This window comes from Leucopleurus acutus (assembly GCF_964270905.1).
Source record: "Leucopleurus acutus genome assembly, chromosome: 16".
NCBI lineage: Eukaryota > Metazoa > Chordata > Mammalia > Artiodactyla > Delphinidae > Leucopleurus > Leucopleurus acutus.
This window is the reverse complement of record NC_139158.1, coordinates 1,528,488-1,553,117: the sequence shown is the minus strand read 5'-3', so window position 1 is coordinate 1,553,117 and position 24,630 is coordinate 1,528,488. Positions and strand designations below refer to the sequence as shown.

At 52.7% G+C, this 24,630-nt stretch overlaps 1 protein-coding gene across 1 annotated transcript in view; it reads left to right on the top strand.

The window, feature by feature from the left end:
• Positions 1 to 24,630, top strand: part of SNX8 (sorting nexin 8) — a gene marked incomplete at both ends in the record, with an annotated part of 39,072 nt that overhangs the window by 6,790 nt on the left and 7,652 nt on the right. The window contains 5 exons of the mRNA XM_082856543.1: positions 16,225 to 16,415; positions 18,729 to 18,846; positions 20,393 to 20,514; positions 22,882 to 22,962; positions 23,864 to 24,060. Of these exons, the coding sequence (XP_082712669.1) occupies positions 16,225 to 16,415; positions 18,729 to 18,846; positions 20,393 to 20,514; positions 22,882 to 22,962; positions 23,864 to 24,060 (709 nt within the window). The remainder of the gene's footprint in view (positions 1 to 16,224; positions 16,416 to 18,728; positions 18,847 to 20,392; positions 20,515 to 22,881; positions 22,963 to 23,863; positions 24,061 to 24,630) is intronic.

Here is a 24,630-nt window from a genome sequence, read left to right as displayed (position 1 = left end):
TAAGTTGCCCGGCACCTACAGCTAGTGGATGGCGGAGCTGGAGCGCCGTCCGGCGCGGCTCCGGCCCCCGGGGGGAGGGCTGCCCCGCGGACCCCTTTCAGGACCCCGCCTGGAGGCTTCGCTCCTGACTGCTGTAGCCAGTGCCTCCCGGACGGAGACCCTTCTGTCGTCGGGGGGTTTTTCCGAGGGGAGAGGTGGCTCCGGGAGCCTGTGCTCGCAAAGGGCACCCGAGACCCTTGTGAGGCGTCGCGCTCTCTCTTCAGAAAGGGAGCGTCAGCGCCGGGCAGCAGTGAGGGTGCGAGCTTGGGCCTCAGCCCTGCACCCCGTCTGCTGAGCATCCCCAAGATCAGTGCCGGGAGCGGGGCGTCGGCCGGGGGCTCGTCTCCAGCTGGCTCGGGCGTGAAAGCTCTCAAAGAACGGATCGCGTCGCGTGTGTTGCGACCCACGGGCCGAGTTCCCCCACCTGTTTGAGGTGCTCAGATCACCCCGGTTCACCGGTTTCCGAGTTCTGGGCAGACAGGCACTACATGAGAGTCCAGTCTTCATTGCCTGGAAACTGGGTCTCCACCATTTAGTGCAGAGGTTTGATTGTGGGGGGAAAACTGACTGACTAGTTTTCTTTCTGTGACATTTTTCACGGTTCCTAATTTGTTCATGCCAGTTTCCGAGGCCTTCCGTGTTCTGGTTGATTAATTGCATTCCTGGTCCTTTACCCCGCAGGCAGCTGGAAGGCAGGGGCCTTTTTTAAAAAAAAAATTAATTTTATTTATTTATTTTTTATACAGCAGTTTCTTATTAGCTATCTATTTTATGCATATTAGTGTATATATGTCAATCCCAATCTCCCAGTTCGTCCCACCCCCTGCTCCCTCCCCAGGCAGGGGCCTTGTCTCACTCCTTGTGACCCCTTCTGTGGATCAGTAAGTATCTGTTTAAATGGATTTAATCGTATGTCCCTTGGCTTGTACTGTCGGTGATCGCTCGGAATTTTATTAAAGGGACTGAGTGAGGCTGCGAACGCAGGTCCTCCATTTAGCCTCCGCTGGGATCGAGACACACTGAGTCTGCCAGATACTTTGGAGCGTGTTCACTTTCAGACGGAACCATCCAGGCCCGGGAGGAGGGTTTTTAAAAAAAGAAAACCAAAGCCAGATTGCATTTAGTTCAACAGAGATGAGTGTTCTTTGTGGAACTTTGAACTTCTACTTTGTGAGTTATTCCAAGATCTCCCGAGTTAGCTAAAGCAGTATTCTTTTTAAACTCTGGAAAAAGTCCCTGGGCCTCCCCACATAAAAACATTCCAGAAAGGAGAGACCTAAGAGGCTTTTCGAGGGAGAGACTCAATGAACCCTTTCAGAAGCAGGTTTGGTGAGATTCACGGAGAAGCAGGGGTCCCGTGGCTGCCCTGCGGGTTCCTTTTGCTCCAAGTTGAGTCAGAGGAAATCATCTGATAGGTGACTCCTTTCGGGACTGGGCTTCAGTCTTGTGACGTCCTAAGGAAACAAACGAGTGATTTCCCCCTCTTTGTGCCTTGGCCCCTCGACTCTCCCTCGGGAAGGAATAGCCACTTTCGGCCGGAGAAGCCCCATCTGTGTGAACGTGAGTGGTTCACGTCCCTGGAGGTCCCAGGGGCAGTTGGCGCTCTGGGGATTCCCAGCAGAGTTTAGGGAGTCACATGGCAGGGGACCCAGTGCTTGAGGGAGCCACGTCCCCTGGCCAGCAGTTCGTTCGCTGTGTGGTTTCATCCGGGCACAGGTCCTGTAAAAACCAGCCGCGTGCTAGATGCCTTCACGCATAAACATGTATTTAATGTGCTTGTAGCCAGCCGGTAACGTAGACGGTGTTGTCCTCACTTTAGAGAGGAGAAAACTGAGGGCAGAGAGGTGGGCGGCTCGTTCACAGCAGGGTTTGCGCTGAGACCCTCTGACCCCTGGCCCGGGTGTGGGGTGTGCCTGCCCCTGCGCCTCTCCTCGTTGTGGGCCTCAAATGAGGCCCTGTGAGTTCAGGAGGCAACAGGGATCTGGTGTCATCGGGTCACCTGGTGCAAGTTCAGGCCCCACGTGTCACCTGACTCTGACCAGGTAGGCGGGCCGTGCTGCCGGCTGGGCCTCCAGTTTTCACGTCTGTGAAATGGGGTCACAGTACCTACTTAGACTGTTTGTAGGACTCAAGAGGTGTTATATAAGCACCCGGAAGGTTCAGACACTGGTCGTGGCCCTTGCTGTAGTGGTGGTCAATACGGCACACAGCCGTCCAGGTGACCGTCTTCTTCCCTGCCTTTGAATTCGTGGGAAGGGGTAGAAGAGGGGAGAAAGCACTTTATTCAGGGGAACCGGACTGGTTTCTTAGCTCTCAGTGGCTGCTTCCACTCCGACTGACTTGCAGCTTCAGGCCACCCCACGGAGGTCCACAGGGTCCTGAGTGTGGCCACTTGAAGTTTCTGTGGCAACATCACCAGCTCAAATTTTCTTACCTGTGCCTGAAACCCAACCAAAGGATGTCACAGGTGGATGGTATTTTCCCTTCTTAGCAGACACCTTCTTTAAGATTGCGAGCTGTGTTCCAGGAACAGTGCTGGGGTGGGAGGATACTTAGTTTGTATTCACAAGAGCTAGAGAGAAGAAGAGAAGGAATTCATAAAGCGTTTTTGAAAGCTTTATTGAGATACAACTTTCACCCATTTCAAGGGTACAGTTCAGTGATTTTCAGTGTATTCCAGGAGTTCCGCAGCCTTCGCCACAATGGATTGTACAGCACTGTCATCATCCCGTACCCGTTAGTAGTCACTCCCCATACCCCCAACCCCCTCTTCCCCCAGCCTAGACCACCACTGCTCTTTCTGTCTCTGTAGATTTGCCTGTTCTGGAAATTTCATATAAATAGAACCATATAATTTGTGGTCCTTTGTGACTGCCTGTTTCACTCAGCACAGCGTTTTCAAGGTTCATCTAGGTTGTAGCGTGGGTCAGTACTTCATTTCTTTTTATGGCTGAAGAATATTTCGTTGTATGGATAATTCACATTTTACTTATCCATTCATCAGTCCACGGACATTTGGGCTGTTTCCATGTTTTGGCTGTTATGACTAATGCTGATGTGAACATTCATATACAAGTGTCTGTGTGGGCATAGGGTTTCATTTTTCGTGGGTGTACACCTAGGGATGGAATCATTGGGTCACATGGTAACCCATGTTTAACCTTTTGAGGAACTGCCGGACTGTTTCGCAGCAAACTTTGAGGGTTCTGACTTCTCCACATCCTCACCAACACTTGTTATTGCCTTTTTGATTTTATCCATCCCAGTGGGTGGAATCTCATGTGGTTGGTCATCTTTTCATGTGCTTGTTGGCCTTTTGTACATCTCCTTTGGAGAAATATCTATTCAAATCCTTAGTCAATCTTTAAAATTAGGTAATTTGTCTTTTTTTTTTTTTTTTTTGCGGTACGCGGGCCTCTCACTGTTGTGGCCTCTCCCGTTGCGGAGCACAGGCTCCGGACGCGCAGGCTCAGCGGCCACGGCTCACGGGCCCAGCCGCTCCGCGGCACGTGGGATCTTCCCGGACCGGGGCACGAACCCGCGTCCCCTGCATCGGCAGGCGGACCCTCAACCACTGCGCCACCAGGGAAGCCTGGTAATTTGTCTTTTTAAAAAACTTGAGTTATAAGCATTCTTTATGTATTTTAGGCCCAAGTCCCTTATCAGATGCATGGTTTACAGATGATTTCTCCATTTCTGTGGGTTGTCTTTTTACTTTCTTCGTGGTATCTTTTACAGCACACCAGTTTTTAATTTTGGCGAAGTTCAGTTCCTCTGTTTTGTTCTTCAGTTGATGCTTTTGGTGTCGCACCTAAGAAGGCTTTGCCTAACCCAAGGTCATAAAGGTTTACTCCTATGTTTTCTGCTGAGGGTTTTGTAGTTTTAGCTCTTACACTAGGGCTGTGGTCCATTTGGAATGAGTTGTTGTGTATGGTGTGAGGAAGGGGTCTGGTGTCATTCTGTGGCATTTGGAAACCCGGTTGTCCATCATAAAGAACTCTTGGGGTGCACTGCTGTGTGCCACGCCTGTGCTAGGCAGTATTAGGGAATCAAAGCGCCCTGGAGGGGGTTATGGGGTGTGTGGGAGAAACCCGGGAATGTGATGGGTTAGGAAAGCTCAGCTGTAGGGCGTCCAAGCCAGTCACGAGGGCAGGAAGGGGGCAGCGACTGCAGCCGGGGCTTGGGAGACACTTCACTGCTGAAGGGGTGTCTGAACTGAGCTTTGGAGGCTGGACGGGATTCAGTCTGGGAATTCTCAGCTGATGAGTACCAGAGGGCTTGGAGGGACCTTAAGAGAGAGTTTATATCTTGCTTCAAGGTAAAAACATTTAAACCTTCGCAGGAAGGTGAAACACCTGCGTCTCTTGCTGTGTAGGTTGGTTACCCTCAAGGCACGTTACAGCTTTCTGTAATCAGGGGTTTTGCCTTCTATTCTTTGGGGGGATAAAAGGATATAGCTGTAACCTGGCAGAGAGGCCGTGGGGGGGGGCGTGGGAGGATGTCACCGCCAGCTTGAGGGTGTCACTGCTCCAGGGCTCCGCGTGGCCGTGCATGTTAACACCTGTCCTGTGCGAGCAGCTCTTCCTTCTTGCTGCAGCTCACCGAGGCGTGGTTCCTGTCACTGGTGAGGCCTGAGTGCGACTTGCGTGGGTGGGGAGGGCATGGGGCTGTCACCCTGCCTAGGAGAACACAGTAGGCCTTCTTGCTGCTGCGAATTGGAGTCCTTCTTTCCATCCACAGATGCTCCTTGAGCGCTCACGGTGTGCCGGGCACTCTTGTTGATCGCTGGGATACTAACTGAACCGTATAAACAGAAAGGCCTGCTCTTGAGGGGCTGATGTTCTCGTAGCGGGAGGTGGACAGTACTCGGCACACGCAGCGAGTCATTGACGCTCAGGGGCAGCTAGGGCGCAGGGCCGTTGTCCCTGAGGAAATGGCACTGAGAGTGAGTTTTGCACCAGGATTCGAAGGAGGTGGCCTGGTGGATTTCTGGGAGGAGAACCCTGGCAGAAGGGACGACAGGTGAAGGCGCCCGGGCCAGCAGCGGCGCGCTGCGTTCACGGGACGGCCGGGCAGCTGGTGTGGCTGGAGAGAGGGGAGCAGGCGGGCGGGGGGTTTGCTGGCCGAGAAATGTGAAGGGGCGTTTTGGGGGGGCGGTGGTGGAGCTGGGGAAACCCCGCGTTCGGAGCTATTCTTAGCGGTTGCCATTCTGATCCTCAGTTAGGAAACTTTAGCTTTTTGTAATGCTGCCAGGAAACACGCACAGATCACTGAGGTGACTGCAGTAACTCCAAGGGGGTTTTCTGAAGAGAGTGCTGGTGAGGTAGTGTGGTTCACGTGGGGAGATAAAAGCCTTTTGGGAAGCGTCTGTGAGCAGGAAAAAAATGTGGCATTCTTTAGGAGTGGATTCTAAGGATAGAGTAAAACATAGGGCAAACTGTTTTGTGAACAGTGATATTCTTCATGCTGTTTTTAAGAGCAGAAGCAGTTAGGAGAACGGCTAAGTGATTTTAGTTCCGTATCTAAGTCATTATTCAGTCTTTACAGGTAATAGTCTTAATACCTTCGAAGATACGGAGCGGTGTTGTGGAAGGAGAGGACTCAAGGTAAAAATGGCAGATGAATTGCGACTGTATTCAAGAGTCAAGGGCCCAGCAGGGCGAGGAAAACCGGACGGAAAGAGTGAGTGTCGGCCAGCACGGGAGGCGGCTGGAACCCCTGCTGCTGGGAGCGTAAACTGGCTCAGTTACTTGGAAAACTGGAATTATTTACTGAGCTGCACATACGAAACCCCAGGATCCAGTAATTTCACTCTCAGGAATGTGCCGAACAGAAATGCGTACATGCGTCCACCAACGTGCTGCTGCTGGCGTGTTCGTAGCAGCAGCGTGTGAAGCTGCCCAGATGCCGCGTGGCCGCAGAATGAGTAAGAGGCCCCGGCTGATCACACCGCGGGATCCACAGCAAGAAAGTGGACCGTCTGTACCCCGTGAGCCACGCGGACGGGTTGTACACACCAAGAGTGGAGGAAGTCAGAAACAGAGGAACTCAGGGCTTGAGTCCACGTGTATGGTGTCAGTAAAGAACCAGGAAGAGGTAACCGGTGGCTTTGGAAGTCTCTCCCCTGGGGAGAAGGGAGCGTGAGGGGTACCTTCCTTTATCCAGGTGCTGTTACCCTGATGTGTAAATTCGTTGAGCTGAACAGTTTTGAGATGTTCGCGTCTCTGTGAGCACGCTCTGTTTCAATATAAAAGGGTTTTAAAAGCCAGTGGGAAAAGAAAGGAATTGTATGTTTATTGTACATAATGGAACACAATGTTTGCATGGACTTCCTGGACACTTATGTAGAGAAAGTGCACAGACCTGCCTGGAAATCGTACCCACCAACTCTAGGATAGTGGTTACTGTGGAAGAGGAAGAAGGGGGTCGGGAGGATGGTGTGCATCTGTAATATTTTGTTTATTAAAAATTCTTTTCAGCAAAAAATAGGGCACAATGTCCTCTTCAGTGAAATCTTGGTGGATACATGGGTTCTGATTTCCTGTATTTTCATGTATGTTTGAAGTATTTCACAACAAAAATGCATGTATTTAAAAGGATAGGATTGAAGTGAAACAGTTTTCCTAGCGATTATCTGACTGGCTAGGAATTCAGGAGGTTTTTGCTTCTACAGAAGAGTTGAAGGAAACGTGGTCATGGAAGCTTGGAAACACGCTTGGTATTTGAAAATTGTGTCATATCACAACCCTATACACGTGGAGGATAGTGCACACAATGAACACGGATGTATATAGATTGCTGGGTTGGAGAGATTTTCTTTATTTCAAGATTTATTTTTTTAAATGGATTTTTAAAAATTTATTTATTTATGGCTGCGTTGGGTCTTCGTTGCTGCACGCAGGCTTCAGTAGTTGTGGCTCGTGGGCTCAGTAGTTGTGGCTCACGGGCCCTAGAGCGCAGGCTTAGTTGTGGCACATGGGCTTATTAGTTGCTCCGCGGCATGTGGGATCTTCCCGGACCAGGGCTTGAACCCGTGTCGCCTGCATTGGCAGGCGGATTCTTAAACACTGCGCCACCAGGGAAGTCCCCTTATTTCAAGATATTGTAACGTTACCTAAAATAGGTTATTAAAAGAAAAGTAAACCTTAAAGTTGATGAAATTGAGGCCATGCACAGTTTGTTCAGTTGAGCTCCTGAGTTAGGGACAATCAAAAGCTGGTTGGTGATGGATCGCTTTTTAGGGCGGGCTGACCACAGGTGGGGCAGCTCTGCTTCCTGGCGTCTGGGGGGCGTTCCTGACATTCCCTGGCCACGGAGCTGCTGAATGCTCATTTTTGAGGCCGTGGCCACGATAAGGATGAGGAAACTTCTGCTTCCATTTCCTGAGAACAGTTGTTAACTGCAGAATAACAGTGTAGCTTAGAGAAGTTTTCAAAGGTTGAAACAGTTTCATGAGCCTGAGAAGGAATATTCAGGTTGAAAATGGTGTCTGCTGACCCCGTTTCGTGTTATTTCGGTGAAAAGGTTGTCGTCTGGAATGTCGTTGGTTCCGCATTTGACGAGTGCAGAAGGTACGGTGGCAGCATTTGTGCACCTCTGCGTTTTGTTAGATGAGGGACACGGGTCTGGGTGGGGCCCTGAATCCCTCCCCTCTGGTCGCCCTGTGACACTGGTTCTCGCACTGTGGCCCCTGGATCAGCAGCAGCATCTGGGAACTTGTTACAAATTCAGATTCTTAGGCCCCGCCCTAGACTCTGGGACTGGGGCCCAGCAATCTGTGTTGTTTTAAGTGTAAAATATACATAATGTAAAATTTTAACCGTTTTTAGGTGTTCAGTTCTGTGGCATTAAGTACATTCATATTGTTGTGCCTCCGTTGATACTATCCATCTCTAGAACTTACTCATCTTGCAAGATGGAAACTCTGCCCCATTGAACACTCCCTCTCCATCCTCCTGTCCCGCAGCTCCAGGTCCCCACCATCTGCTTTCTTTTCCTACGAATTTGCTCTAGGGACCTCATGTGAGTGGAATCATACATTGTCTTTTATTTTATTTTTTTTTTTTGCGGTACACGGGCCTCTCACTGCTGTGGCCTCTCCCGTTGTGGAGCACGGGCTCCGGACGCGCAGGCCCAGCGGCCATGGCTCACGGGCCTAGCTGCTCCGCAGCATGTGGGATCTTCCCGGACCGGGGCACGAACCCGCGTCTCCCGCATCGGCAGACTCTCAACCACTGCGCCACCAGGGAAGCCCCATACATTGTCTTTTTGTGTCTGGCTTATTTCACTGGACATGATGTCCTCAGGGTCCATCCACGATGTGGCATGTGTCAGTACTTCCTTCTTTTTTAAGGCTGAATAGTGTTCCATTGTGTGGATGGACCGCATTTTGTGGATGCATTCATCTGTCAGTGGACGCTTGGGTAGTTCCACCTTTTGACTGCTGTGAATAATACTGCATTGAACATGACTGTGCAAATATGTCTTCTAGTTCCTGCTTTCAGTTCTTTTGGGTACAGACCCAGAAGTGGAATTGCTGTCTCCTATGGGGATTTTATATTTAATTTTTTGAGGAACTGCTGCACTGTTTTCCACAGTGGCTGCACCAACTTTTACGGTCCTACCAGCCACACAAAAGAATTCCAATCCCTCCACGCCCTTGCCAACACTTTTTTTTTTTTTTTTTTTTTTGCGGTATGTGGGCCTCTCACTGCCGTGGCCTTTCCCGCTGCGAAGCACAGGCTCTGGACGCGCAGGCCCAGCGGCCATGGCTCATGGGCCCAGCCGCTCCACGGCATGTGGGATCTTCCTGAACCAGGGCACGAACCCGCGTCCCCTGCATCGGCAGGCGGACTCTCAACCACCGCGCCACCAGGGAAGCCCCCTCTTCTTCTTTTGGTAAGAGCTGTCTTAACCTCCGGCGTGCGGCGAGCCCGCAGGTGATCCTGAGGCGTGCTCAGTCTGGAGACTTCAGCTCCTGTGGCTGTGCTGTGGCTCCCTGGTCCCTGCCCTGCCCGCATGCTGGTGAACCAGCAGCCGAGGATGGCAGTGGTGGTGGGACCCTGAGCGCGGAGTCCATCAGAGGACATGTTCGTATGCGCCTGCCACTAAACGAGGAAAATAGGGGCCTTCCGCACTGGCTGCCTTTGGGGCCACGTGACCTCTCATGGCTCGAAAGGCACTTCACACTGAGGGGTGCTCTGCCAGCAGGGAGGACCCCAGGGCTGCCTGGGCTGGGCGGGGTTGGGAGGTTCTCCTAGTGCTTAGAGCAGCACCCCACTTGGGCCGGCATGGATCGTGTGGGGCAGCCGGGCTGGCCTTGGCCCCCGTGGGTGGCGTCCTGTGCTCCCTGTGCGGGGTCTCCCAGTCTGGACTTCCGTGCTGGTCAGCATTTGCTGAGGTTTGCTTAGATAAAGCAAGGGTGTGTGCGAGACAGAGTGGTTTATTCAGCAGATCCTGTTTGTTTCCCAAAGCTTTGTTTGGGAGTAAGGGCCCCAGATGTTAGCTGCTAACAGAACACGTGGGGTTAGACGTCTTGGGATGCACCCCAGTGGCAGGATTACTGCCTAAAGGTTCTGACGGAAGTGTGTTGGGAAGGATAGTTGGTCTGTGTGTGTGTTTGAAGTTTCATTGCTTTGATTTGTGGATAACCGACTTGGAGAATCCCAGAATCTCAGAGCTGAATGGGTGTCATACTCTAGCTGGCTGTTTCCCTTTCCATGCTGTGTGACTTGGGGTCACACAGTGCGCTGGTGGCTGGCCTGGGAGTGATGCAGCTCCTTGTCACTGTCACCCTGGAGCCGGCGGAGCGAGATACCCAGAGAGGAGGGGAGTGTGAGGCTCGGCCACACTGACCGGGAGGCCCTGGCCCGTGGGCCAGCCCAGAGCCAAGGGCCCGACACCCGTTGTCGTGGGGGAGCACGTGCTACGTTTTACTCAGCAGACTTAGAGACTCTCTTGGGATTGGAACACATGCGGTCTGGGCTGGAGCCAAGGGTTGCCGAATGTGTCGGGGAGCTGGTTATCTGAGCTCTGCTGTCTCGTTCTGTGCCCACAGGGGCCATCCGTGTGGGCCGGCGTTTGCCTGATTCTCAGCCTGCGGGTCTGAGCGCTGCTTCCCGGCCCAGTGTCAGGACAGTGGGTGGCTTTTCAAGGCCAGGGCTTCCGACTCCAGGGGACCCCATGGTAGAGTAGTTTGGAGGGGGGAAGTTTGGAGGGGACACCCTTGGAGAGGCCTGTTGGAAAGCTCAGAGGCTGTCACTCGCCAGCCACACTGCTGGGGACGTCGGAGGCTGGATTTCCGCCCATGTCTGTCTAAGGTCAGAGCCAGCCTTTGCCCACCACCGTTCATCAGGGGCCTGGCTGGCCTCTCGTCCGAGCTGTTTCATCTCTGAGGGGCTGGCTTGGGGGACGGTGCCTCTTCCAGGCCCTGGTCTCATGGGGCTGCTTAAACTGGTGTAGGAGGCTCCATTTGATAAGTCCTGCCGGTGACCTTGACATGACACCCTTGGTAAACCAGAATCTCCTCCCTGCATTCCTGCCCTTTCATCAGCGTGTGGTCCATCACATGACAGTGCGGCCTGTCTGAAATGGCCTTTTTCCCTTCTTTTTTGCTCTTCAATTTTTTTTTTTCTTTGAAAATATGGGTGTCCTAGTTTAGTAAATTGATGTTTGGGATGGTGGCTTTCTTGTGATTGAAACTTCTGCAAAGGGGTTGTTCTCAAGGTGGTTGAGAGTAATGTCTTTGGTTTAAAATGTGTCTTTTGAGTTGTCTTTTAAATCCTCCGGCGATCAGAGTTCACATTTCTCAGAAGCATGTGATCATTGGGTAATCATTACTGAGCTTACATTCTGTCTTGGGACATTATTTTAATCATCAGGAAAATCATAAAGTTTTCTCTGTTGAGTATGTATGAGTTTTTATCTTACATAAAAATGTTAATAGAGACTCCGGTGCTCTCCCAGTGATCTTTCCCCCATTAATTGAAGTCTTCCTCCGTTCTTCTGTTACAGCGTTCTTCTACATTAAATAAGTATTTTCTAGTGTTCCATTTACGTTCCCACATAGTTTTGGCTATTATACTTTTTGGGGGTTATTTTCTAGGTGATTGCCGTGGGAGTTACAGCTTCCATATTTATAACCGTCTAGCGAGTCATTTCTCTCCTGTTGCTTTCAGGGTTTTCTCATTGTACAGTTTGAACGGTTTCATTATGATGCGTCCAAGTGTGGATCTCTTCAGTTTATCCTAGTTGGGATCTTTTGAGTTCTTGGGTTATTTAAATCACACTTGGCCATTACTTATTCAAGCGTTCTCTCTAAACCTTTCTCCTTTGGGGATTTTTGTTATGATTATGCTGGTCTGCTTGGCGTGTCCCACACGTCTCTGAGGAGCGGTTCATTTTTCTGCATCCTTTTTCCTTTCTGTCCATCAGACTGGAAAAAACAATCTCAACTGACCCAACCTCAGGTTTGCTGGTTCTTCTTTCTGCTCACTCAGATCTGTGGTTGTGACTCTGGTGAATTTTTCAGCTATTGAACTTTTCAGCTCCAGAATTTTTATCTGTTTCTTTTTTTTTATAATTTCTGTCTGTTTATTGATATTCCCTGTGAGTGAGGTGTTGTTCTCATACTTTCCCTTAGTTCTTTAGAGATGGTTCCCTTTAGTCCTTTGAACGTATTTCAAATAGCTGATTTAAGGTCTTTAATAGGTTCAGTACCTAGGCTTTTTCAAGGACAGTTTCTGTTGTGTGTGCCCCCCCCCCCTTTGGTACTACCTTCTTGTTTCTTTGCATGTCTTAGAGACTTTTGTTGAAGACTGGACCATTTAAATAGTGTAGCTGGTACTTCCCTGGTGGCGCAGTGGTTGAGAATCCGCCTGCCAATGCAGGGGACACGGGTTCAAACCCTGGTCCGGGAAGATCCCACGTGCAGCGAAGCAACTAAGCCCGTGCGCCACAACTACTGAGCCTGCGCTCTAGAGCCCGTGCGCCACAACTACTGAGTCCGCGTGCCACAACTATTGAAGCCCGCGTGCCTAGAGCCCGTGCTCCACAATAAGAGAAGCCACCACAATGAGAAGCCTGCCCACTGCAGCAAAGTGTAGCCCTAGCTCGCTGCAACTAGAGAAAGCCCTCATGCAGCAACGAAGACCCAGTGCAGCCCAAAAATAAATGTTAAAAAAAAATAATGTAGCATCTCAGGAAATCAGTTTTCCCTCCAAGGTGTTGTTGCTCTCTGTTGTAGCTTGTTTGTTTAACAGCCTTTCGGGACTAATTCTGTAAAGTTTATAGTGTGAGTTTCCTGGGGCTGCTGTAAGAAAGCACCACAGAGTGGGTGGCTTAAAATAACAGAAATGTCTTGTCCCACAGTTGTGGAGGCCAGAGGTTTGAAGGCAAGGTGCCAGTAGGGGGTCATGCTCCCGCTGGAGCCTGTCGGGGTGGATTCTTCCCGCCTCTTCTAGCTCCTGGCGGTGGCCAGCCATCCTGGGCCTTCCTGGGTCTGCAGGTGCAGCTCCTCAGCCTCTGCCGTCCTGTGGCCTCCTGTCTGTGTGTCCATGTGTCTGTGTCTTCATGTGGTCTCTTCCTCTTATAAAAACTCCGGTCGTATTGGATGAAGGCCCACCCCACTCCACTCTGACCTCATTTTGACTTAACTAATTATTGCGTCAATAAATGTACCCTGGATTGCCACAAACCTTTAGTCACTTCCCAGTGTTCTGAAAAAGCTGATTTCTGACGATTCTGCTAGTGTCCTCGTTGCTTTTGTGGAGGAGAGGATTTTTGGCGGTCCTTACTCTGCCTTTCTTATTGATGTCGCCTGCCTTTTATACTTAAAGAGTTTATAGAGATATCATTTACATGCCAGGCGGTTTACTCATTTGCAGCATGTAGTACGGTGGTCTTTAGTATATTTACAGTTGCGCAACCATCGCCGTAGTCGATTTTAGAACATTATATCGCACCTCTTCACCAGTCACTCCCACCTCCCCCCATCCCCTCTGTGCCCTGCACCCCCCCACCCTCGCCCCAGCCGCATGCAAGCACTAAGCTTCTGTCTGCTTCTGTAGGTCGGCCTCTTCTGGGTGTTTCAGGTAGATGGAATCATCCCATATGTGGTCTTTTATGACCGGCGGCTTTTCACTTGCTATCATGTCTTCAAGGTTCATCCATGGTGTAGCATGAATGTGTCCATGCTGAATAACATTCCATTGTGTGCATAGACCGCTTTTAGTTATCCATTCATCAGTTGATGGACATCTGGGTTTTTCCTCTTTGGCTCTTATGAATCATGCTGCCGTGGACGTTTGTATACAGGTCTTTGTGTGGACACACACGTTCATTCCTCCTGAGTGTATACCTAGGAGTGGAGTTGCTGGGTCATAGAGTAACTCTGTTTCTAACATTCTGAGGAACTGCTAGACCATTTCTGAAGGCAGCTGCACCATTTGCACACCTGCCAGCATATGTGAGGGTTTTCCACATCCTCACCAGCGCACAATGTAGTCTTTTTTTTGTTGTTTTTTTAATTGGACTCAACATAGGGCATCATCTTAGTGTGGCTGTGATTTGCATTTCCATGACGGTTAGTGACGTCGAGCATTTTTTTCTGTACTTCCTGGCCATTTGTACATCTTTGGAGAAATGTCTATGTAAACCCTTTGCCCATTTTTAAATTGGATTATTTGTCTGTGTTTTTACTGAGTTGTGAGTTCTTTGTATATTCCAGATATAAGTCCTTTATCAGATGTATGATTTGCACATATTTTCTCTGATAAAAATATTCTCCCCCATTACCTTTTTAGCTTTATTGTTTCCTGGTTTTCCACATATTCTGTGCTCTAGTTAAGATTTCGCTTTTCCCCAGAGGTGCTGTATTTCCCTCCTGGAAATACAATAAAAAACAGTAAATAGTCACTCAGCAAACATTCCTTGAGCCCCCGTCGTGTGCCAGGCTCCCCTCGCCGGGACATACCTGAGAACAGAGCTGAGCGGATCCCTGCCCTTCCGGAGTTTGTGCCCTGGGGCTGTGTCCTGACTCTCAGGGCGCTGTTAGGGTTATCGTGGGCTGATTCCCACTCTCCCCAGAGTTAGGATATTTACAGATTGTGCCTGGCAATGGTGGACACAGCTGTTTTCTGTGTGGATGAATTAATGAGCTCAGGGACCCTGTCTTATTCATCACCGTGTTCCCTGGAGCTGGTACTTAAGAAACGCTTGTTGGCTCCTTGAGGATTTCCGTGGTCCCCAAGGAGACTGGGTAAACACAGCTTTAAGGCCCCTTTCCATGTAAAAATATTTTTACATGGAAAGGGGCTGGGCTCTTGGGATGACTTCGGAGAACAGGTACATTCTAGAGCTGTGGTCTCCACACATTCTTAGTCATTAAGGTATTGGGGACTGCCAGTTGGGGACACCCCCCATATACACACTTCATATACAGACACTTATGTACACACACTCGTACATGTGTGCGCACATGTACACATACACACTTAAACATAGACACACACCTCATATTCAAACTCATACACATGTACACACTCACGTATGTATGCACTCGTACACACACCCACATGCAACACCTGTACGCACACTTACACACATGTACACAATTTATACATATGCATAGTTTAGTAATTTGTATGCATGTACTACACTCTGCTACTCTTATGTACATTATAATATAAATTAAAAAGGAAGAGACAGAAAATACAAGTGCAATGAAAAAATTTGAAAAAATAAAGAAAATACAAGTAGAGCTGCTAATACCTTCTTCCTGCACTTGGATTGTTGCGACCCTGGGATATATGCCCTCACTTGAGAGCAGCCTGCCTTAGAGCACATGGCATTTAGTGTTTTTATTTATTTATTTATTTTTGGCTGCGTTGGGTCTTCGTTGCTGTGTGTGGGCTTTCTCTAGTTGCGGCGAGCCGGGGCTACTCTTCGTTGTGGAGCACAGGGCTCTAGGCATGTGGGCTTCAGTAGTTGTGGCACGTGGGCTCAGTAGTTGTGGCTCAGGGGCTCTAGAGCTCAGGCTAAGTAGTTGTGGTGCCCGGGCTTAGTTGCTCCGTGGCATGTGGGATCTTCCAGACCAGGGCTCGAACCCTTGTCCCCTGCACTGGCAGGCGGATTCTTAACCACTGAGCCACCAGGGAAGCCCGACATTTAGTTTTTGTATGGAGTTTTGAGGCCCTTGGGGGTTCCCAGATACAAGCTAAGCCCTTGTTTATTTTCTTAATCTTTAAGGTCAGTTCAAGGCAGCTATATTTTAAATCCTAAAATGCTGAGTGATTTCACAGATGAAAAAATCTGGTTATTAATTCTGTATTAGAATGTAAACCAGAATCTTGCACTGAAGAATTACTTTAAGAAGTAAATCATAAAAAGTGATACAGTGACGTTGTAGAAAATTGAGAAGGTGGAGAAATGTGATCTACCCTTTGTTCTATGTTTATAGCATTGTTACTTGGAATGAGACCTTTTTCCCCCAAGGGATACCTTAACCTTCTTTTTTTAACTGAAAAGAACCTTTTTTTCTTTAAAGTTCTAAACTCTTCTCTGTACTAAAAACCAAACTGACCTTTTAACAGGGTTTCTGTGTTTGTTGGCAGGCTGTTAGATATAAAGTCTCTGAGTTGTCTTTCCCTGTCCTGTGAACGGTACGTGGGTGACTTCTTGTGTCTAAGGAGCTGAAGTTGTAGGGCTTAATGCTTTGATCTGTGGCGGCAGGAGCTCTAGCTCAAGCGAGCATGCAGGTTCTCACACATTAGAACGATCGTGGTGGCAGGAACGCCGTGTGCTCTGCCTCTGGAAATGCCGGCGCGTGTAGAAGATCGGATGGCCCATTTCTCTGTTTTCACCGTTTTCTTGACTCTGGAGAAAAGGAGGACTCTACTTTTGCACATAACTTGTAAATATTTCACTTCTTTTTCTCTGCCCAAGTTGAAAACTAGACTTGCCCGGTCCTGGACATGTGGGCGTGTTTGCTGATTCATGGCGTGGTGGTTTATGAGAGAGGAGGACGTGGCCCTGAGTGGACCCCCCAGCCTGAATGAATGAGCGTCACCGGGGCCAGGACGGGGTTTGGCTGGGTGACGTGGCCGGAGTCCACGTGCTGAGCCAGCAGGCGGCGTCTGAGGGGCGGCCTCCCTGTCTGAGCAGCTGCGCTCACCTTGTCTCCTGCAGACTCACCAGTGCCCCAGGTCAGCCAGCCAAGGGCCCCGGACTCCAGTCGGATGCAGATGCCGCCGGGGAACCCACTGCTGTTGTCGCTCACGCTGCAGGAGCTGCTGGCCAAGGACGCTGTGCAGGTGGAGCTCATCCCCGAGAAGAAGGGCCTCTTCCTCAAGCACGTGGAGTATGAGGTTTCCAGCCAGGTACCTGCGGCATGCAGTGGGGGGCGGAGGTGGTGGGAGGGGGAGGGCCGCCGGGAAGACCCACAGTGGCGGGCAGGTCCCCCAGCGCGCTTGCCTCTGCGGCCGCCCCCCAGCGGCCCTGCCCGCCCTCGCCGCCGGAGCTCTGGGATCCTGCCTCTCAACACGCTCGGTCGGGCTCCGGAGCGCGAGCCCCGGACGGGCCAGCCTAGGGCGGTCTCGCAGTGCTGGGATGTCCGCGGGGGTGAGAGTGTGGCCCCCACAGAATGTGGGCTCCACACCCCGAGTCAAGTGTGTGTGGCTCATCCCCCAAATGGCGCTGCTGTCTCTGCTAGGGGCACCCCTGAAATCAGAGTTCATTGATGCCAGACGCCTGGCCCTGGGGCTGGCTGGGCGCGTAGAACCGTGTGGCATCTGCAGCGTTTATCTTTTTGTCCATTCGCCTGTTATCTCGGTTCAGTTACGATACGTTTTGATGGGAGCTTTTATTCTTTATCCTGGGGATTAAGTCATTGGCGAGCTAAGAGCACCCGTGCGTGTGTGGCGGGGGGCAGATTCGCAGGGTCAGTGCTGCCCCCGCCACGGAGAGCTGCCCGGGTCACAGGCTCAGGCAGCAGCACTGCTGGGCTTGGGCTGGGAAAGCATCACGACCGTCATCGCAGGGAGAAAGGCGCGTGTCCAGAACCCGGCACGTTCCCCGTCGCGGACGCTGTTTGCCGTGTTCCGTGAGAATCGAGAATCACTGCATTTTTGTTTCGTTGTGTTTTAAAGCCAGGATGACAGAAATCTGGGAGTAAACTTCGCTCTGACGCTGGTCGGTGCCGCTGCCAAGGGGGAGGGCAGAGGGCAGGGAGGGAAGGAGGCCCTCGCGTGTTCCGGGAACAGCGTGGCCGTCTGGCATTGCTGCGGTCCGGCCTCCTCGGCCGCGGTGAGAAAGGAGGCTCCGGCGCCTCCTCTGGCGCCTCGTCGCCCGCGGGCCGGGCGCCCCGCACGTGTGACAAGCTGCCCTTCTGTGAGAGTGGCCTTATCTTCAGTCTCATTAAACTGCCCGCTTCTGAAGTAAACTGATGAGCTCGTAACGAACATTTTTAGAAGGGGGCCGTTTTGCCCAGGTCACCTCCTGCAATGTGCGTGGAGGGGCCGGCCCGCTAATGTTAGGACCGCGGGGGTGGCTCCTGGGCCGTGGGGCTCCTCGGGCTGTGCCCCCTGCTGGCATGCTTGCTGGAGTTGGTGCAGACGTGGCACGATGCCCGCCGGAGGTGGACACACGTGGCTTCATACTTGTCCTTCGTGTAGTGTATTTAGCTTTTTTGTTTTTTGGGAGGTGTTTTTAGGTTCACAGCAGTATTGAGCTGAAGGAACAGATTTCCCATCTTCCCCTCCTCCCACTGTCAACCCCCCCGCCAGATGGTGCATTTGTCATAGACACGTCCTTGTCACCCAGAGTCCACAGTTGACATGAGGGGTCACTCTTGTTATTCTTGCACATCCTCTGGGTTTGGTCCCCTGTTGCAGAATCACGCAGTGTAGCTTCACTGCCCTAAGCGTCCCCTGTGCTCCGCCCCCTTCACCCCTCCCCCACCAGACACCACTGATGTTTCACCGTCTCCGTAGCTTTGCCTTTTCCTGAGTGTTGTGTCATTGGAACCACACAGTATGTCACCATCTCAGGCTGGCTTTTTCCAGTCAGCGATGTTAATGAGTGACTAGTGTAACGTCGTTAATCTTAGAGGTCGCTGCTCGTGCTGGCTCTTGTGAGAGCTCTTATGTGCGACCCCTGTGAGGCTGCCCTCTGGACGGGGTGCTCATCCTGTGGGAGCTGCAGAGAAGCTGCTGCTCTGTCTGCACTTCCATCTGAGTTGCGTGTCTGCCGTGTTTCCGTCTCCGTGTTCGGCGTTTGGTCTGCCTTTAGGCAGTTGGGTCTGTTTCAGGAGGCGCAGTGCTGCCTGTGTTAGCACGGTTTGAAAGTGTGTGTTGAGGACATACCCTCAAAGGTATTCCCATGCGACACCTAAGGGGAGGAGGGATGCTGCCGTACAGGTGAAAACTCCTGTAAGGAGACTCGTCTTGTTCAGAAGATCCAGAATAATAGGCGCTTAATTAAATACACAGTTAGAGCTATGCAGTGTTTAAAAGTTGTATTTCCATCCATCAAGGACATGGAGGATTTCTCCTTCTGGTAAAGGCCTGGTGAGAGAAGGTGAGGAACTTAGTCCTGTTATTTCCACAGGTTCTATTTGGTGGTGCAAGGGGAAGGTAAGGGGAAGCCGTGAAGTGTGAGGGTTTCTACTGAGCTCCGAACCTCTTCTCTTGCAGCGCTTCAAGTCCTGCGTGTATCGACGGTACAATGACTTCGTGGTCTTCCACGAGATGCTGCTGCAGAAGTTCCCGTACCGCATGGTGCCGGCCCTCCCGCCCAAGAGGATGCTGGGAGGTAAAGCTGGGTTTGCTGGTGGCCAGGGGGCGTAGGGGGGTGGGGTCCCCCCGCCCTGTGCTGAGGTCCTGGCTCCGTGATGGACACCACTGTCCACTCGTGGCCCATCTTCCTCTGGCCCTCTGCCCAGCAGGGATGGGACGGTAGCAGGGCTGTGGTGCAGCCCCAGCCCCTGGGGGATCTGGGCGCAGCTGTGGCTTAGAGCCCAGGTCTGGAACGGGACAGTGACATCACCTGGTGCCCTTAGCTACGTGAGCCTCCTGCTTGATAACTGACACGTGGGGAAGTGCTCCCTTCTGCAGGGGAGAAGGAGTGAACCCCAGTTCTCCTTCCCAGAGGGCAGAGGCCAGGCGTCCTGGGGCTCCTGAGGGGGGGACGCCGGCTCTGGGAGAGCAGTGGGTACCACCATAGTGTAACGTGTTCTGCGAGAGAACAGAAGTGAATGTTAGCCCAGTGATCTAACCTGCATCTCAAAGGAGATGAAAACGATAGCAGGTGGCTGTCTCATCTTCATGCTTCACCGGCGATTACCTGGGGCTAGGTGAGGGATCACAGGTGTCCCCGGGCCCCTGCACTGGCCCGTCTCTCCCAGGGTTCCAGAGTGTGGGAGGCAGCTGAGGCCTCCTCTCAGGTCTCGTTGATCTTCACCCACAGCCCTTTGCTCAGATTCTAGATGAAACCCGATCCGAAGGCAAGTACCCAAGGCTGACCGTCGATTTTCTGCCGCTTTCCACCGTCCTGAAGTGCTTGCGCGCTCACTGGTCTCTGACTAGATCAGAGTCTGATAGTGTCGTTTTCTTTTTGCCCCACCTGAGCACGTGGAACAGACACTATCACGCGGAAGGGGAAGGATGCTGAGGGCAGGAGCTGGAAATACTTCGGGAGCAAGGTGGCTGCTTAGTGAAGTCCAGGCATCAAGGCTGATTGGGTGCGGGTAGGGTTTAGGACCTGGAAGCTGTCGTGCAATGCTTGGTCGTGTGACTCAGCCTTAAGGAAAATGTGGCCTTCAATGGACGGGGTCCTGGTGGCCTCGAGGGGGGAGATCCTCTTCCAGCTTTTTTTCAATAATTTAAAAATAATACTTTGAATCCCATTTTTATTTGTGGTCAGATTTAAACACTCAGTGCATCATTGTACACTTGGACTCTTTTTGCCCTTGGAGTGAAAATACGTGACCCAAACGAAAGCAGTTCACAACTGGAGAGTGAGTAGTGAGTGATGTGAACAGGAAAACTGGGTCAAATTAATCTATGAGTTCAGGAAAACCCGCTTGTTCATAGAGAGCAGCAGCAGAAAGGGATCACAGTGAGGGGTCCAACGCCATTGAGTAAAACCAGCGGGCTGTGTGGTTTTCCTCGGCAGATCCCGGACCGGGCGTGTCCGTAGGCGGCAGGGCGCGGAGCTGGGGGTCTGGTGCGCCTTCTGCAGCCTGTGGCCCGTGTCCAGTGCCCCCGGCTGGCCCTGTGGCTTGGAGAGCTCTCCGCGTGGGAGGCGTTGGGCACTGAGCGAGGTCGCTCTGTGTGGTCACTCCGTGTTCTGCGTCCAGCCGACAGGGAGTTCATCGAGGCCCGGAGGAGAGCACTGAAGCGCTTCATCAACCTGGTGGCCCGGCACCCGCCCTTCTCCGAGGACGTTGTTCTCAAGCTCTTCCTGTCCTTCAGCGGCCCCGTGAGTACCTGCCGCACAGCTGTCTGCGTGCGGCGGCCTGAGGCTCCCCGGGTCTTATTTTCATTCTTTTTCTTCGGCCGCGCCGCGCGGCTTGTGGGGTCCTAGTTCCCCGACCAGGGATCCAGCCCAGGCCCACAGCGGTCCCACTTATTTTCGTTCTTAAATTTGCTTTTGTTTCGTGCTCTCCCCTTAATCCCCTCGTTTGGGGGCCGTGACAGAATCTAGTTCCATGGGACAAACACAGATATGACTTATATTCTCCCAAGGTAACAGGTTGAGCACGATTCTAAGAGGCATCCCGGTTCCGACGTCGCAGGGTTTTGTGTGGAAGGGGTGGCTGTGCAGCGCAGTCTCTGGGGGTTTGAAGCTGGTACACAGGAGCCTCTGTGGTTTGGAGGGTTGACAGACAGGCTGGCGACTCCAGATGGGAATGTGCATTTACTTAAGAAAGAAGGCCGAGGACTTCCCTGGCAGTCCAGTGGGTGCGACTCCGCCCTTCCACCGCAAGGAGAGCAGGTTCCGTCCCTGGTCGGGGAACCAGGATCCTGTATGCTGTGCGGTGCGGCCAAAATAAAAAAATAAAACAAAAGGAAGGCTGGGTTGAGCTCGGTGCCGCGGGGAGCGCCCGCTGAGCCTCCCCGGCCGAGCTGCAGGGTGGCCGTGTGTCCTGGGGAGTGAGCTCTGTGTGGGCCTTGACTCCGGTGCGACGTTGGAGCAGCAGCGCCGTCCTCCAGGCTGCTGTCAGGCCGTCCTGGTCTGTCAGGACGCCGAGGCACAGCCCGACAACGCGCCGCCCGGATGGCCCCGTGTGCCCAGGGCTGAGCTCTTCGGAGGCGGGGAGGCTTCCCCGAGGGACCCTCTCCTTGTTGGGGTGGGCGGAGGGGGCCCCAGCGAGGACGCCCCACGTGGCCTGTGGTGGGACAGACGCGCCCTCACCGGCCGCGGGAAGATGCCGCGGGAAGATGCAGGCGCAGAGATGCAGAGGTGGATTCCACACGAGCCTGGCCGCCTCCTTTACCTCTCTCTCCCTGGAGGCCAAAGGGGCCTTTGACCCCTAGAGACACTGTGGCCTTTCACTCTGCGATGCCCGGGGGGCCTGTCGGTCTGCCCCTTTTATGGGACCGGTTCCAGACATCCAGGGAATGCATGCTGCGGCCTTCTGCCCTGGAGCTGGGAGGGTGGGTCTTTCGAACCCTGGGGCTGGACAGGCTTCTGTAGACCTGGGATCTTTACCACAGCAGAGGGATGTGGTGGGACGAGGGAGCTACGCTCAGCTCCAGGCAGAGGGAGGGTGGTGGGAGGGCGAGCTGCTGCAGAAGCCGGGTGGCGTCAGGCTCCAGAGATGCCTGTCCCTGGGCCTCCCAGCACCATTTGCTTCTTGGTAAAATGAGGGAATTGGGACAGATGCTCTTCAAGGCATCTCTGAGATGTTACGATTCCTTCACCCACACACAGCTGCGCGTTAGGGTCTCTGCCTGTATCCTCCGTGGCTCTCTGTGGGGCTCGTCTTTGCCAGGGAGCCTCCCTTCAAGAGGGCAGAGCTCAGAGCCAAGGCTCGGGACACCAAGTGCTGCCCTTTCTCTGCCATCAGCTCTCCCAGGGCTCTGGGGGCCCTGACCCCATGGGTCTGATCATAGGAAGGAAGGAGACTTCAGTCCCTGTCTCTGTGCCCCACGTGGGACCTTCCAGGATCTAGTGACTCCGACATCTGTCCCAAGTACTCATGTCCCTGGTCTGGAGGTGGAGTTTCCGTTTTTCTGGAGAGAGAGCTCCACTCCAGAGCTGGAGTTTGCAGTCCTGTCACGAGGTCGAGCTTTCCTGCCTCTGGAAGACCGACCACCCCAAAGGTTAAGGCCAATGGGAAACAAATGGAACAGGAGACAGGAAGAGATTACAGAATACTTACGTTAAAGCAAACACACGAAGAGCTTCCCTGGTGGCGCAGTGGTTACGAATCCGCCTGCCAATGCAGGGGACACGGGTTCCAGCCCTGGCCCGGGAAGATCCCACATGCCGCGGAGCAGGTAAGCCCGAGTGCCACAACTGCTGAGCATGTGCTCTAGAGCCCGAGAACCACAACTACTGAGACCACGAGCCATAACTACTGAAGCCCGTGCACCTAGAGCCTGTGCTCCGCAACAAGAGAAGCCACTGCAATGAGATGCCCGCGCACCGCAACGAAGAGTAGCCCCTTCTTGCTGCAACTAGAGAAAGCCCGTGTGCAGCAATGAAGACCCAGTGCATTCCCCCCCCCCCCAAAAAAAAAGGCCAACACGTGGAGACCCTGCTTTCTGGTGGCTCAGTTGGTCTCACGCCTCAGGTTCTGTGGCTGGCTGAGGGTCAAGTGCTTCTCTCTCGCTTTTGCAGGATGTGCAGAACAAGTTAAAGGAGTGCGCTCAGTGTGTGGGAGACGAGTTCATGAACTGTAAGCTGGCTGCGCGGGCCAAGGTACTTTTGATTTTGATGACCCCTTCCCCCACAGCAGTAATCACGTGAGCAGCTAGTGACGTTTGTTTTGCCTCTACTGTGTGCCAGACATCATGCTAAGACGGGTCGCGTGGTGTTCTCCCTTGACCCTTGTTCCAGTTGATCTGAAACCCAGTGGGTGTCACGCCCATTTTACAGACGAGGAAACAGAGAGAGAGGCTGCCATCTGCAAGGTCCCAAACGCCTAGGCAGAGGGGCCCAGGTGTGACTGAGCGCTCTCCGACCACAGGGCCCAGCGGCCCCTCGTGCCGTGTCCTCAGGCATTTCGTGATCAGATGGGTGGGTGCTTGGTCATCAGCTTGTTGGATATCAGGGGATTGATTGTTGCACTGGTTTATTTTTAAATTTAGTTAATCTGGTCTCTTTCTCAAAAGGATGAAAGTGGCTATTTGGTATCTTCTTTTTGTTATTTCTTCTTAAACTACTTCTCCGTACAAAAATACAGACTCCTTTACCTTCATTTTATTTCCTAAGCATTGTGTAGTTAACATTAGTTACTATTAATGGGTAGTTACTGTTAAAGCTGGTGAAGAGTTACCCTTCGGGAATAAATGAGGAAATGCAGAGGCCGGGCCCTCGTGCAGAGTCAGGACCGCACGTTCATCGTGTCGAGTTTGCAGATCGTCTTTTTTGTGGTGTGCGTGTAGTGTTGGTTTCTGTGTCTCTTTTGGACGAGAAGAGGGGTCCAGGGCGGGCGCTGGAGAACGAAGCGGGCTCCTGGGCTGGGCGCCGCGTGACCTGGCCTGGCGGTCTGGGCTCGTTTACCCGCTCGGTCGACGGAGTTGCTTCCCCTCCTGCTGGTCGTCTTTTCTGGAAGGTTTTCACGTCTGGTGATGCAGTCTCCTCCGTCCTCCCCCGTCAGGACTTCCTCCCAGCCGACATCCAGACTCAGTTCGCCATCAGCCGGGAGCTGATTCGCAACATCTACAACAGCTTCCACAAGCTCCGCGACAGGGCCGAGCGGATGGTGTCGCGGACCATCGACAATGCTGCTGACCTGCTCATCTTCGGGAAGGAGCTGAGGCAGGTGACCCTGGTGGGCTCCGTGGGGCCAGTTGTGTGGGGCGGGGTCTCTAGCCCTTGGTGGCGGGCTTGGAGCAGAAAGTGTGTTTACCATGATGACTCTTGTTCTGACTCGTTCTACCCCAAAGGGGAAGGAAAGGGCTGGGGAGACGAGATCGCATTTAGAGGAAAGAAGAGAGATGGAGAGTGTAGGCAGAGCACCGGGGTTCCCAGACGTAGGGGCGCCCCCCGTTGTCAGGATCAGACTTGAGAAAAGGTCCATCCGATCCGGGAAGGGCCGTGCTCGGCTGGTCACCCTCCCTCCTCTGGAGGAGGGGCCGGGCCTGAGCCAGGATGCTGCCCCCTGCAGCTGCCCCCAGACCTGCGTGCCTCGACCCTGCTGTGCACACATTCCCTCGGGTCTCACCGACAGTCGGCTCAGGTCCTGGTGGATCGAGACCCTGCCTTTCTGACTGACTCCCAGCGCTCCTGTGCTTCATGTAGCAGGGGTCTCGGTTGGGAGATGTGCAGGGCGGCCACCCTGGGGCGGTGTGCTGTTGGGCAGAGGGGGGCGTCGGGTGGGCTGCCCGCCCAGCTTCCAGGCCTGAGTGTCTCTTCCCCTGTGTG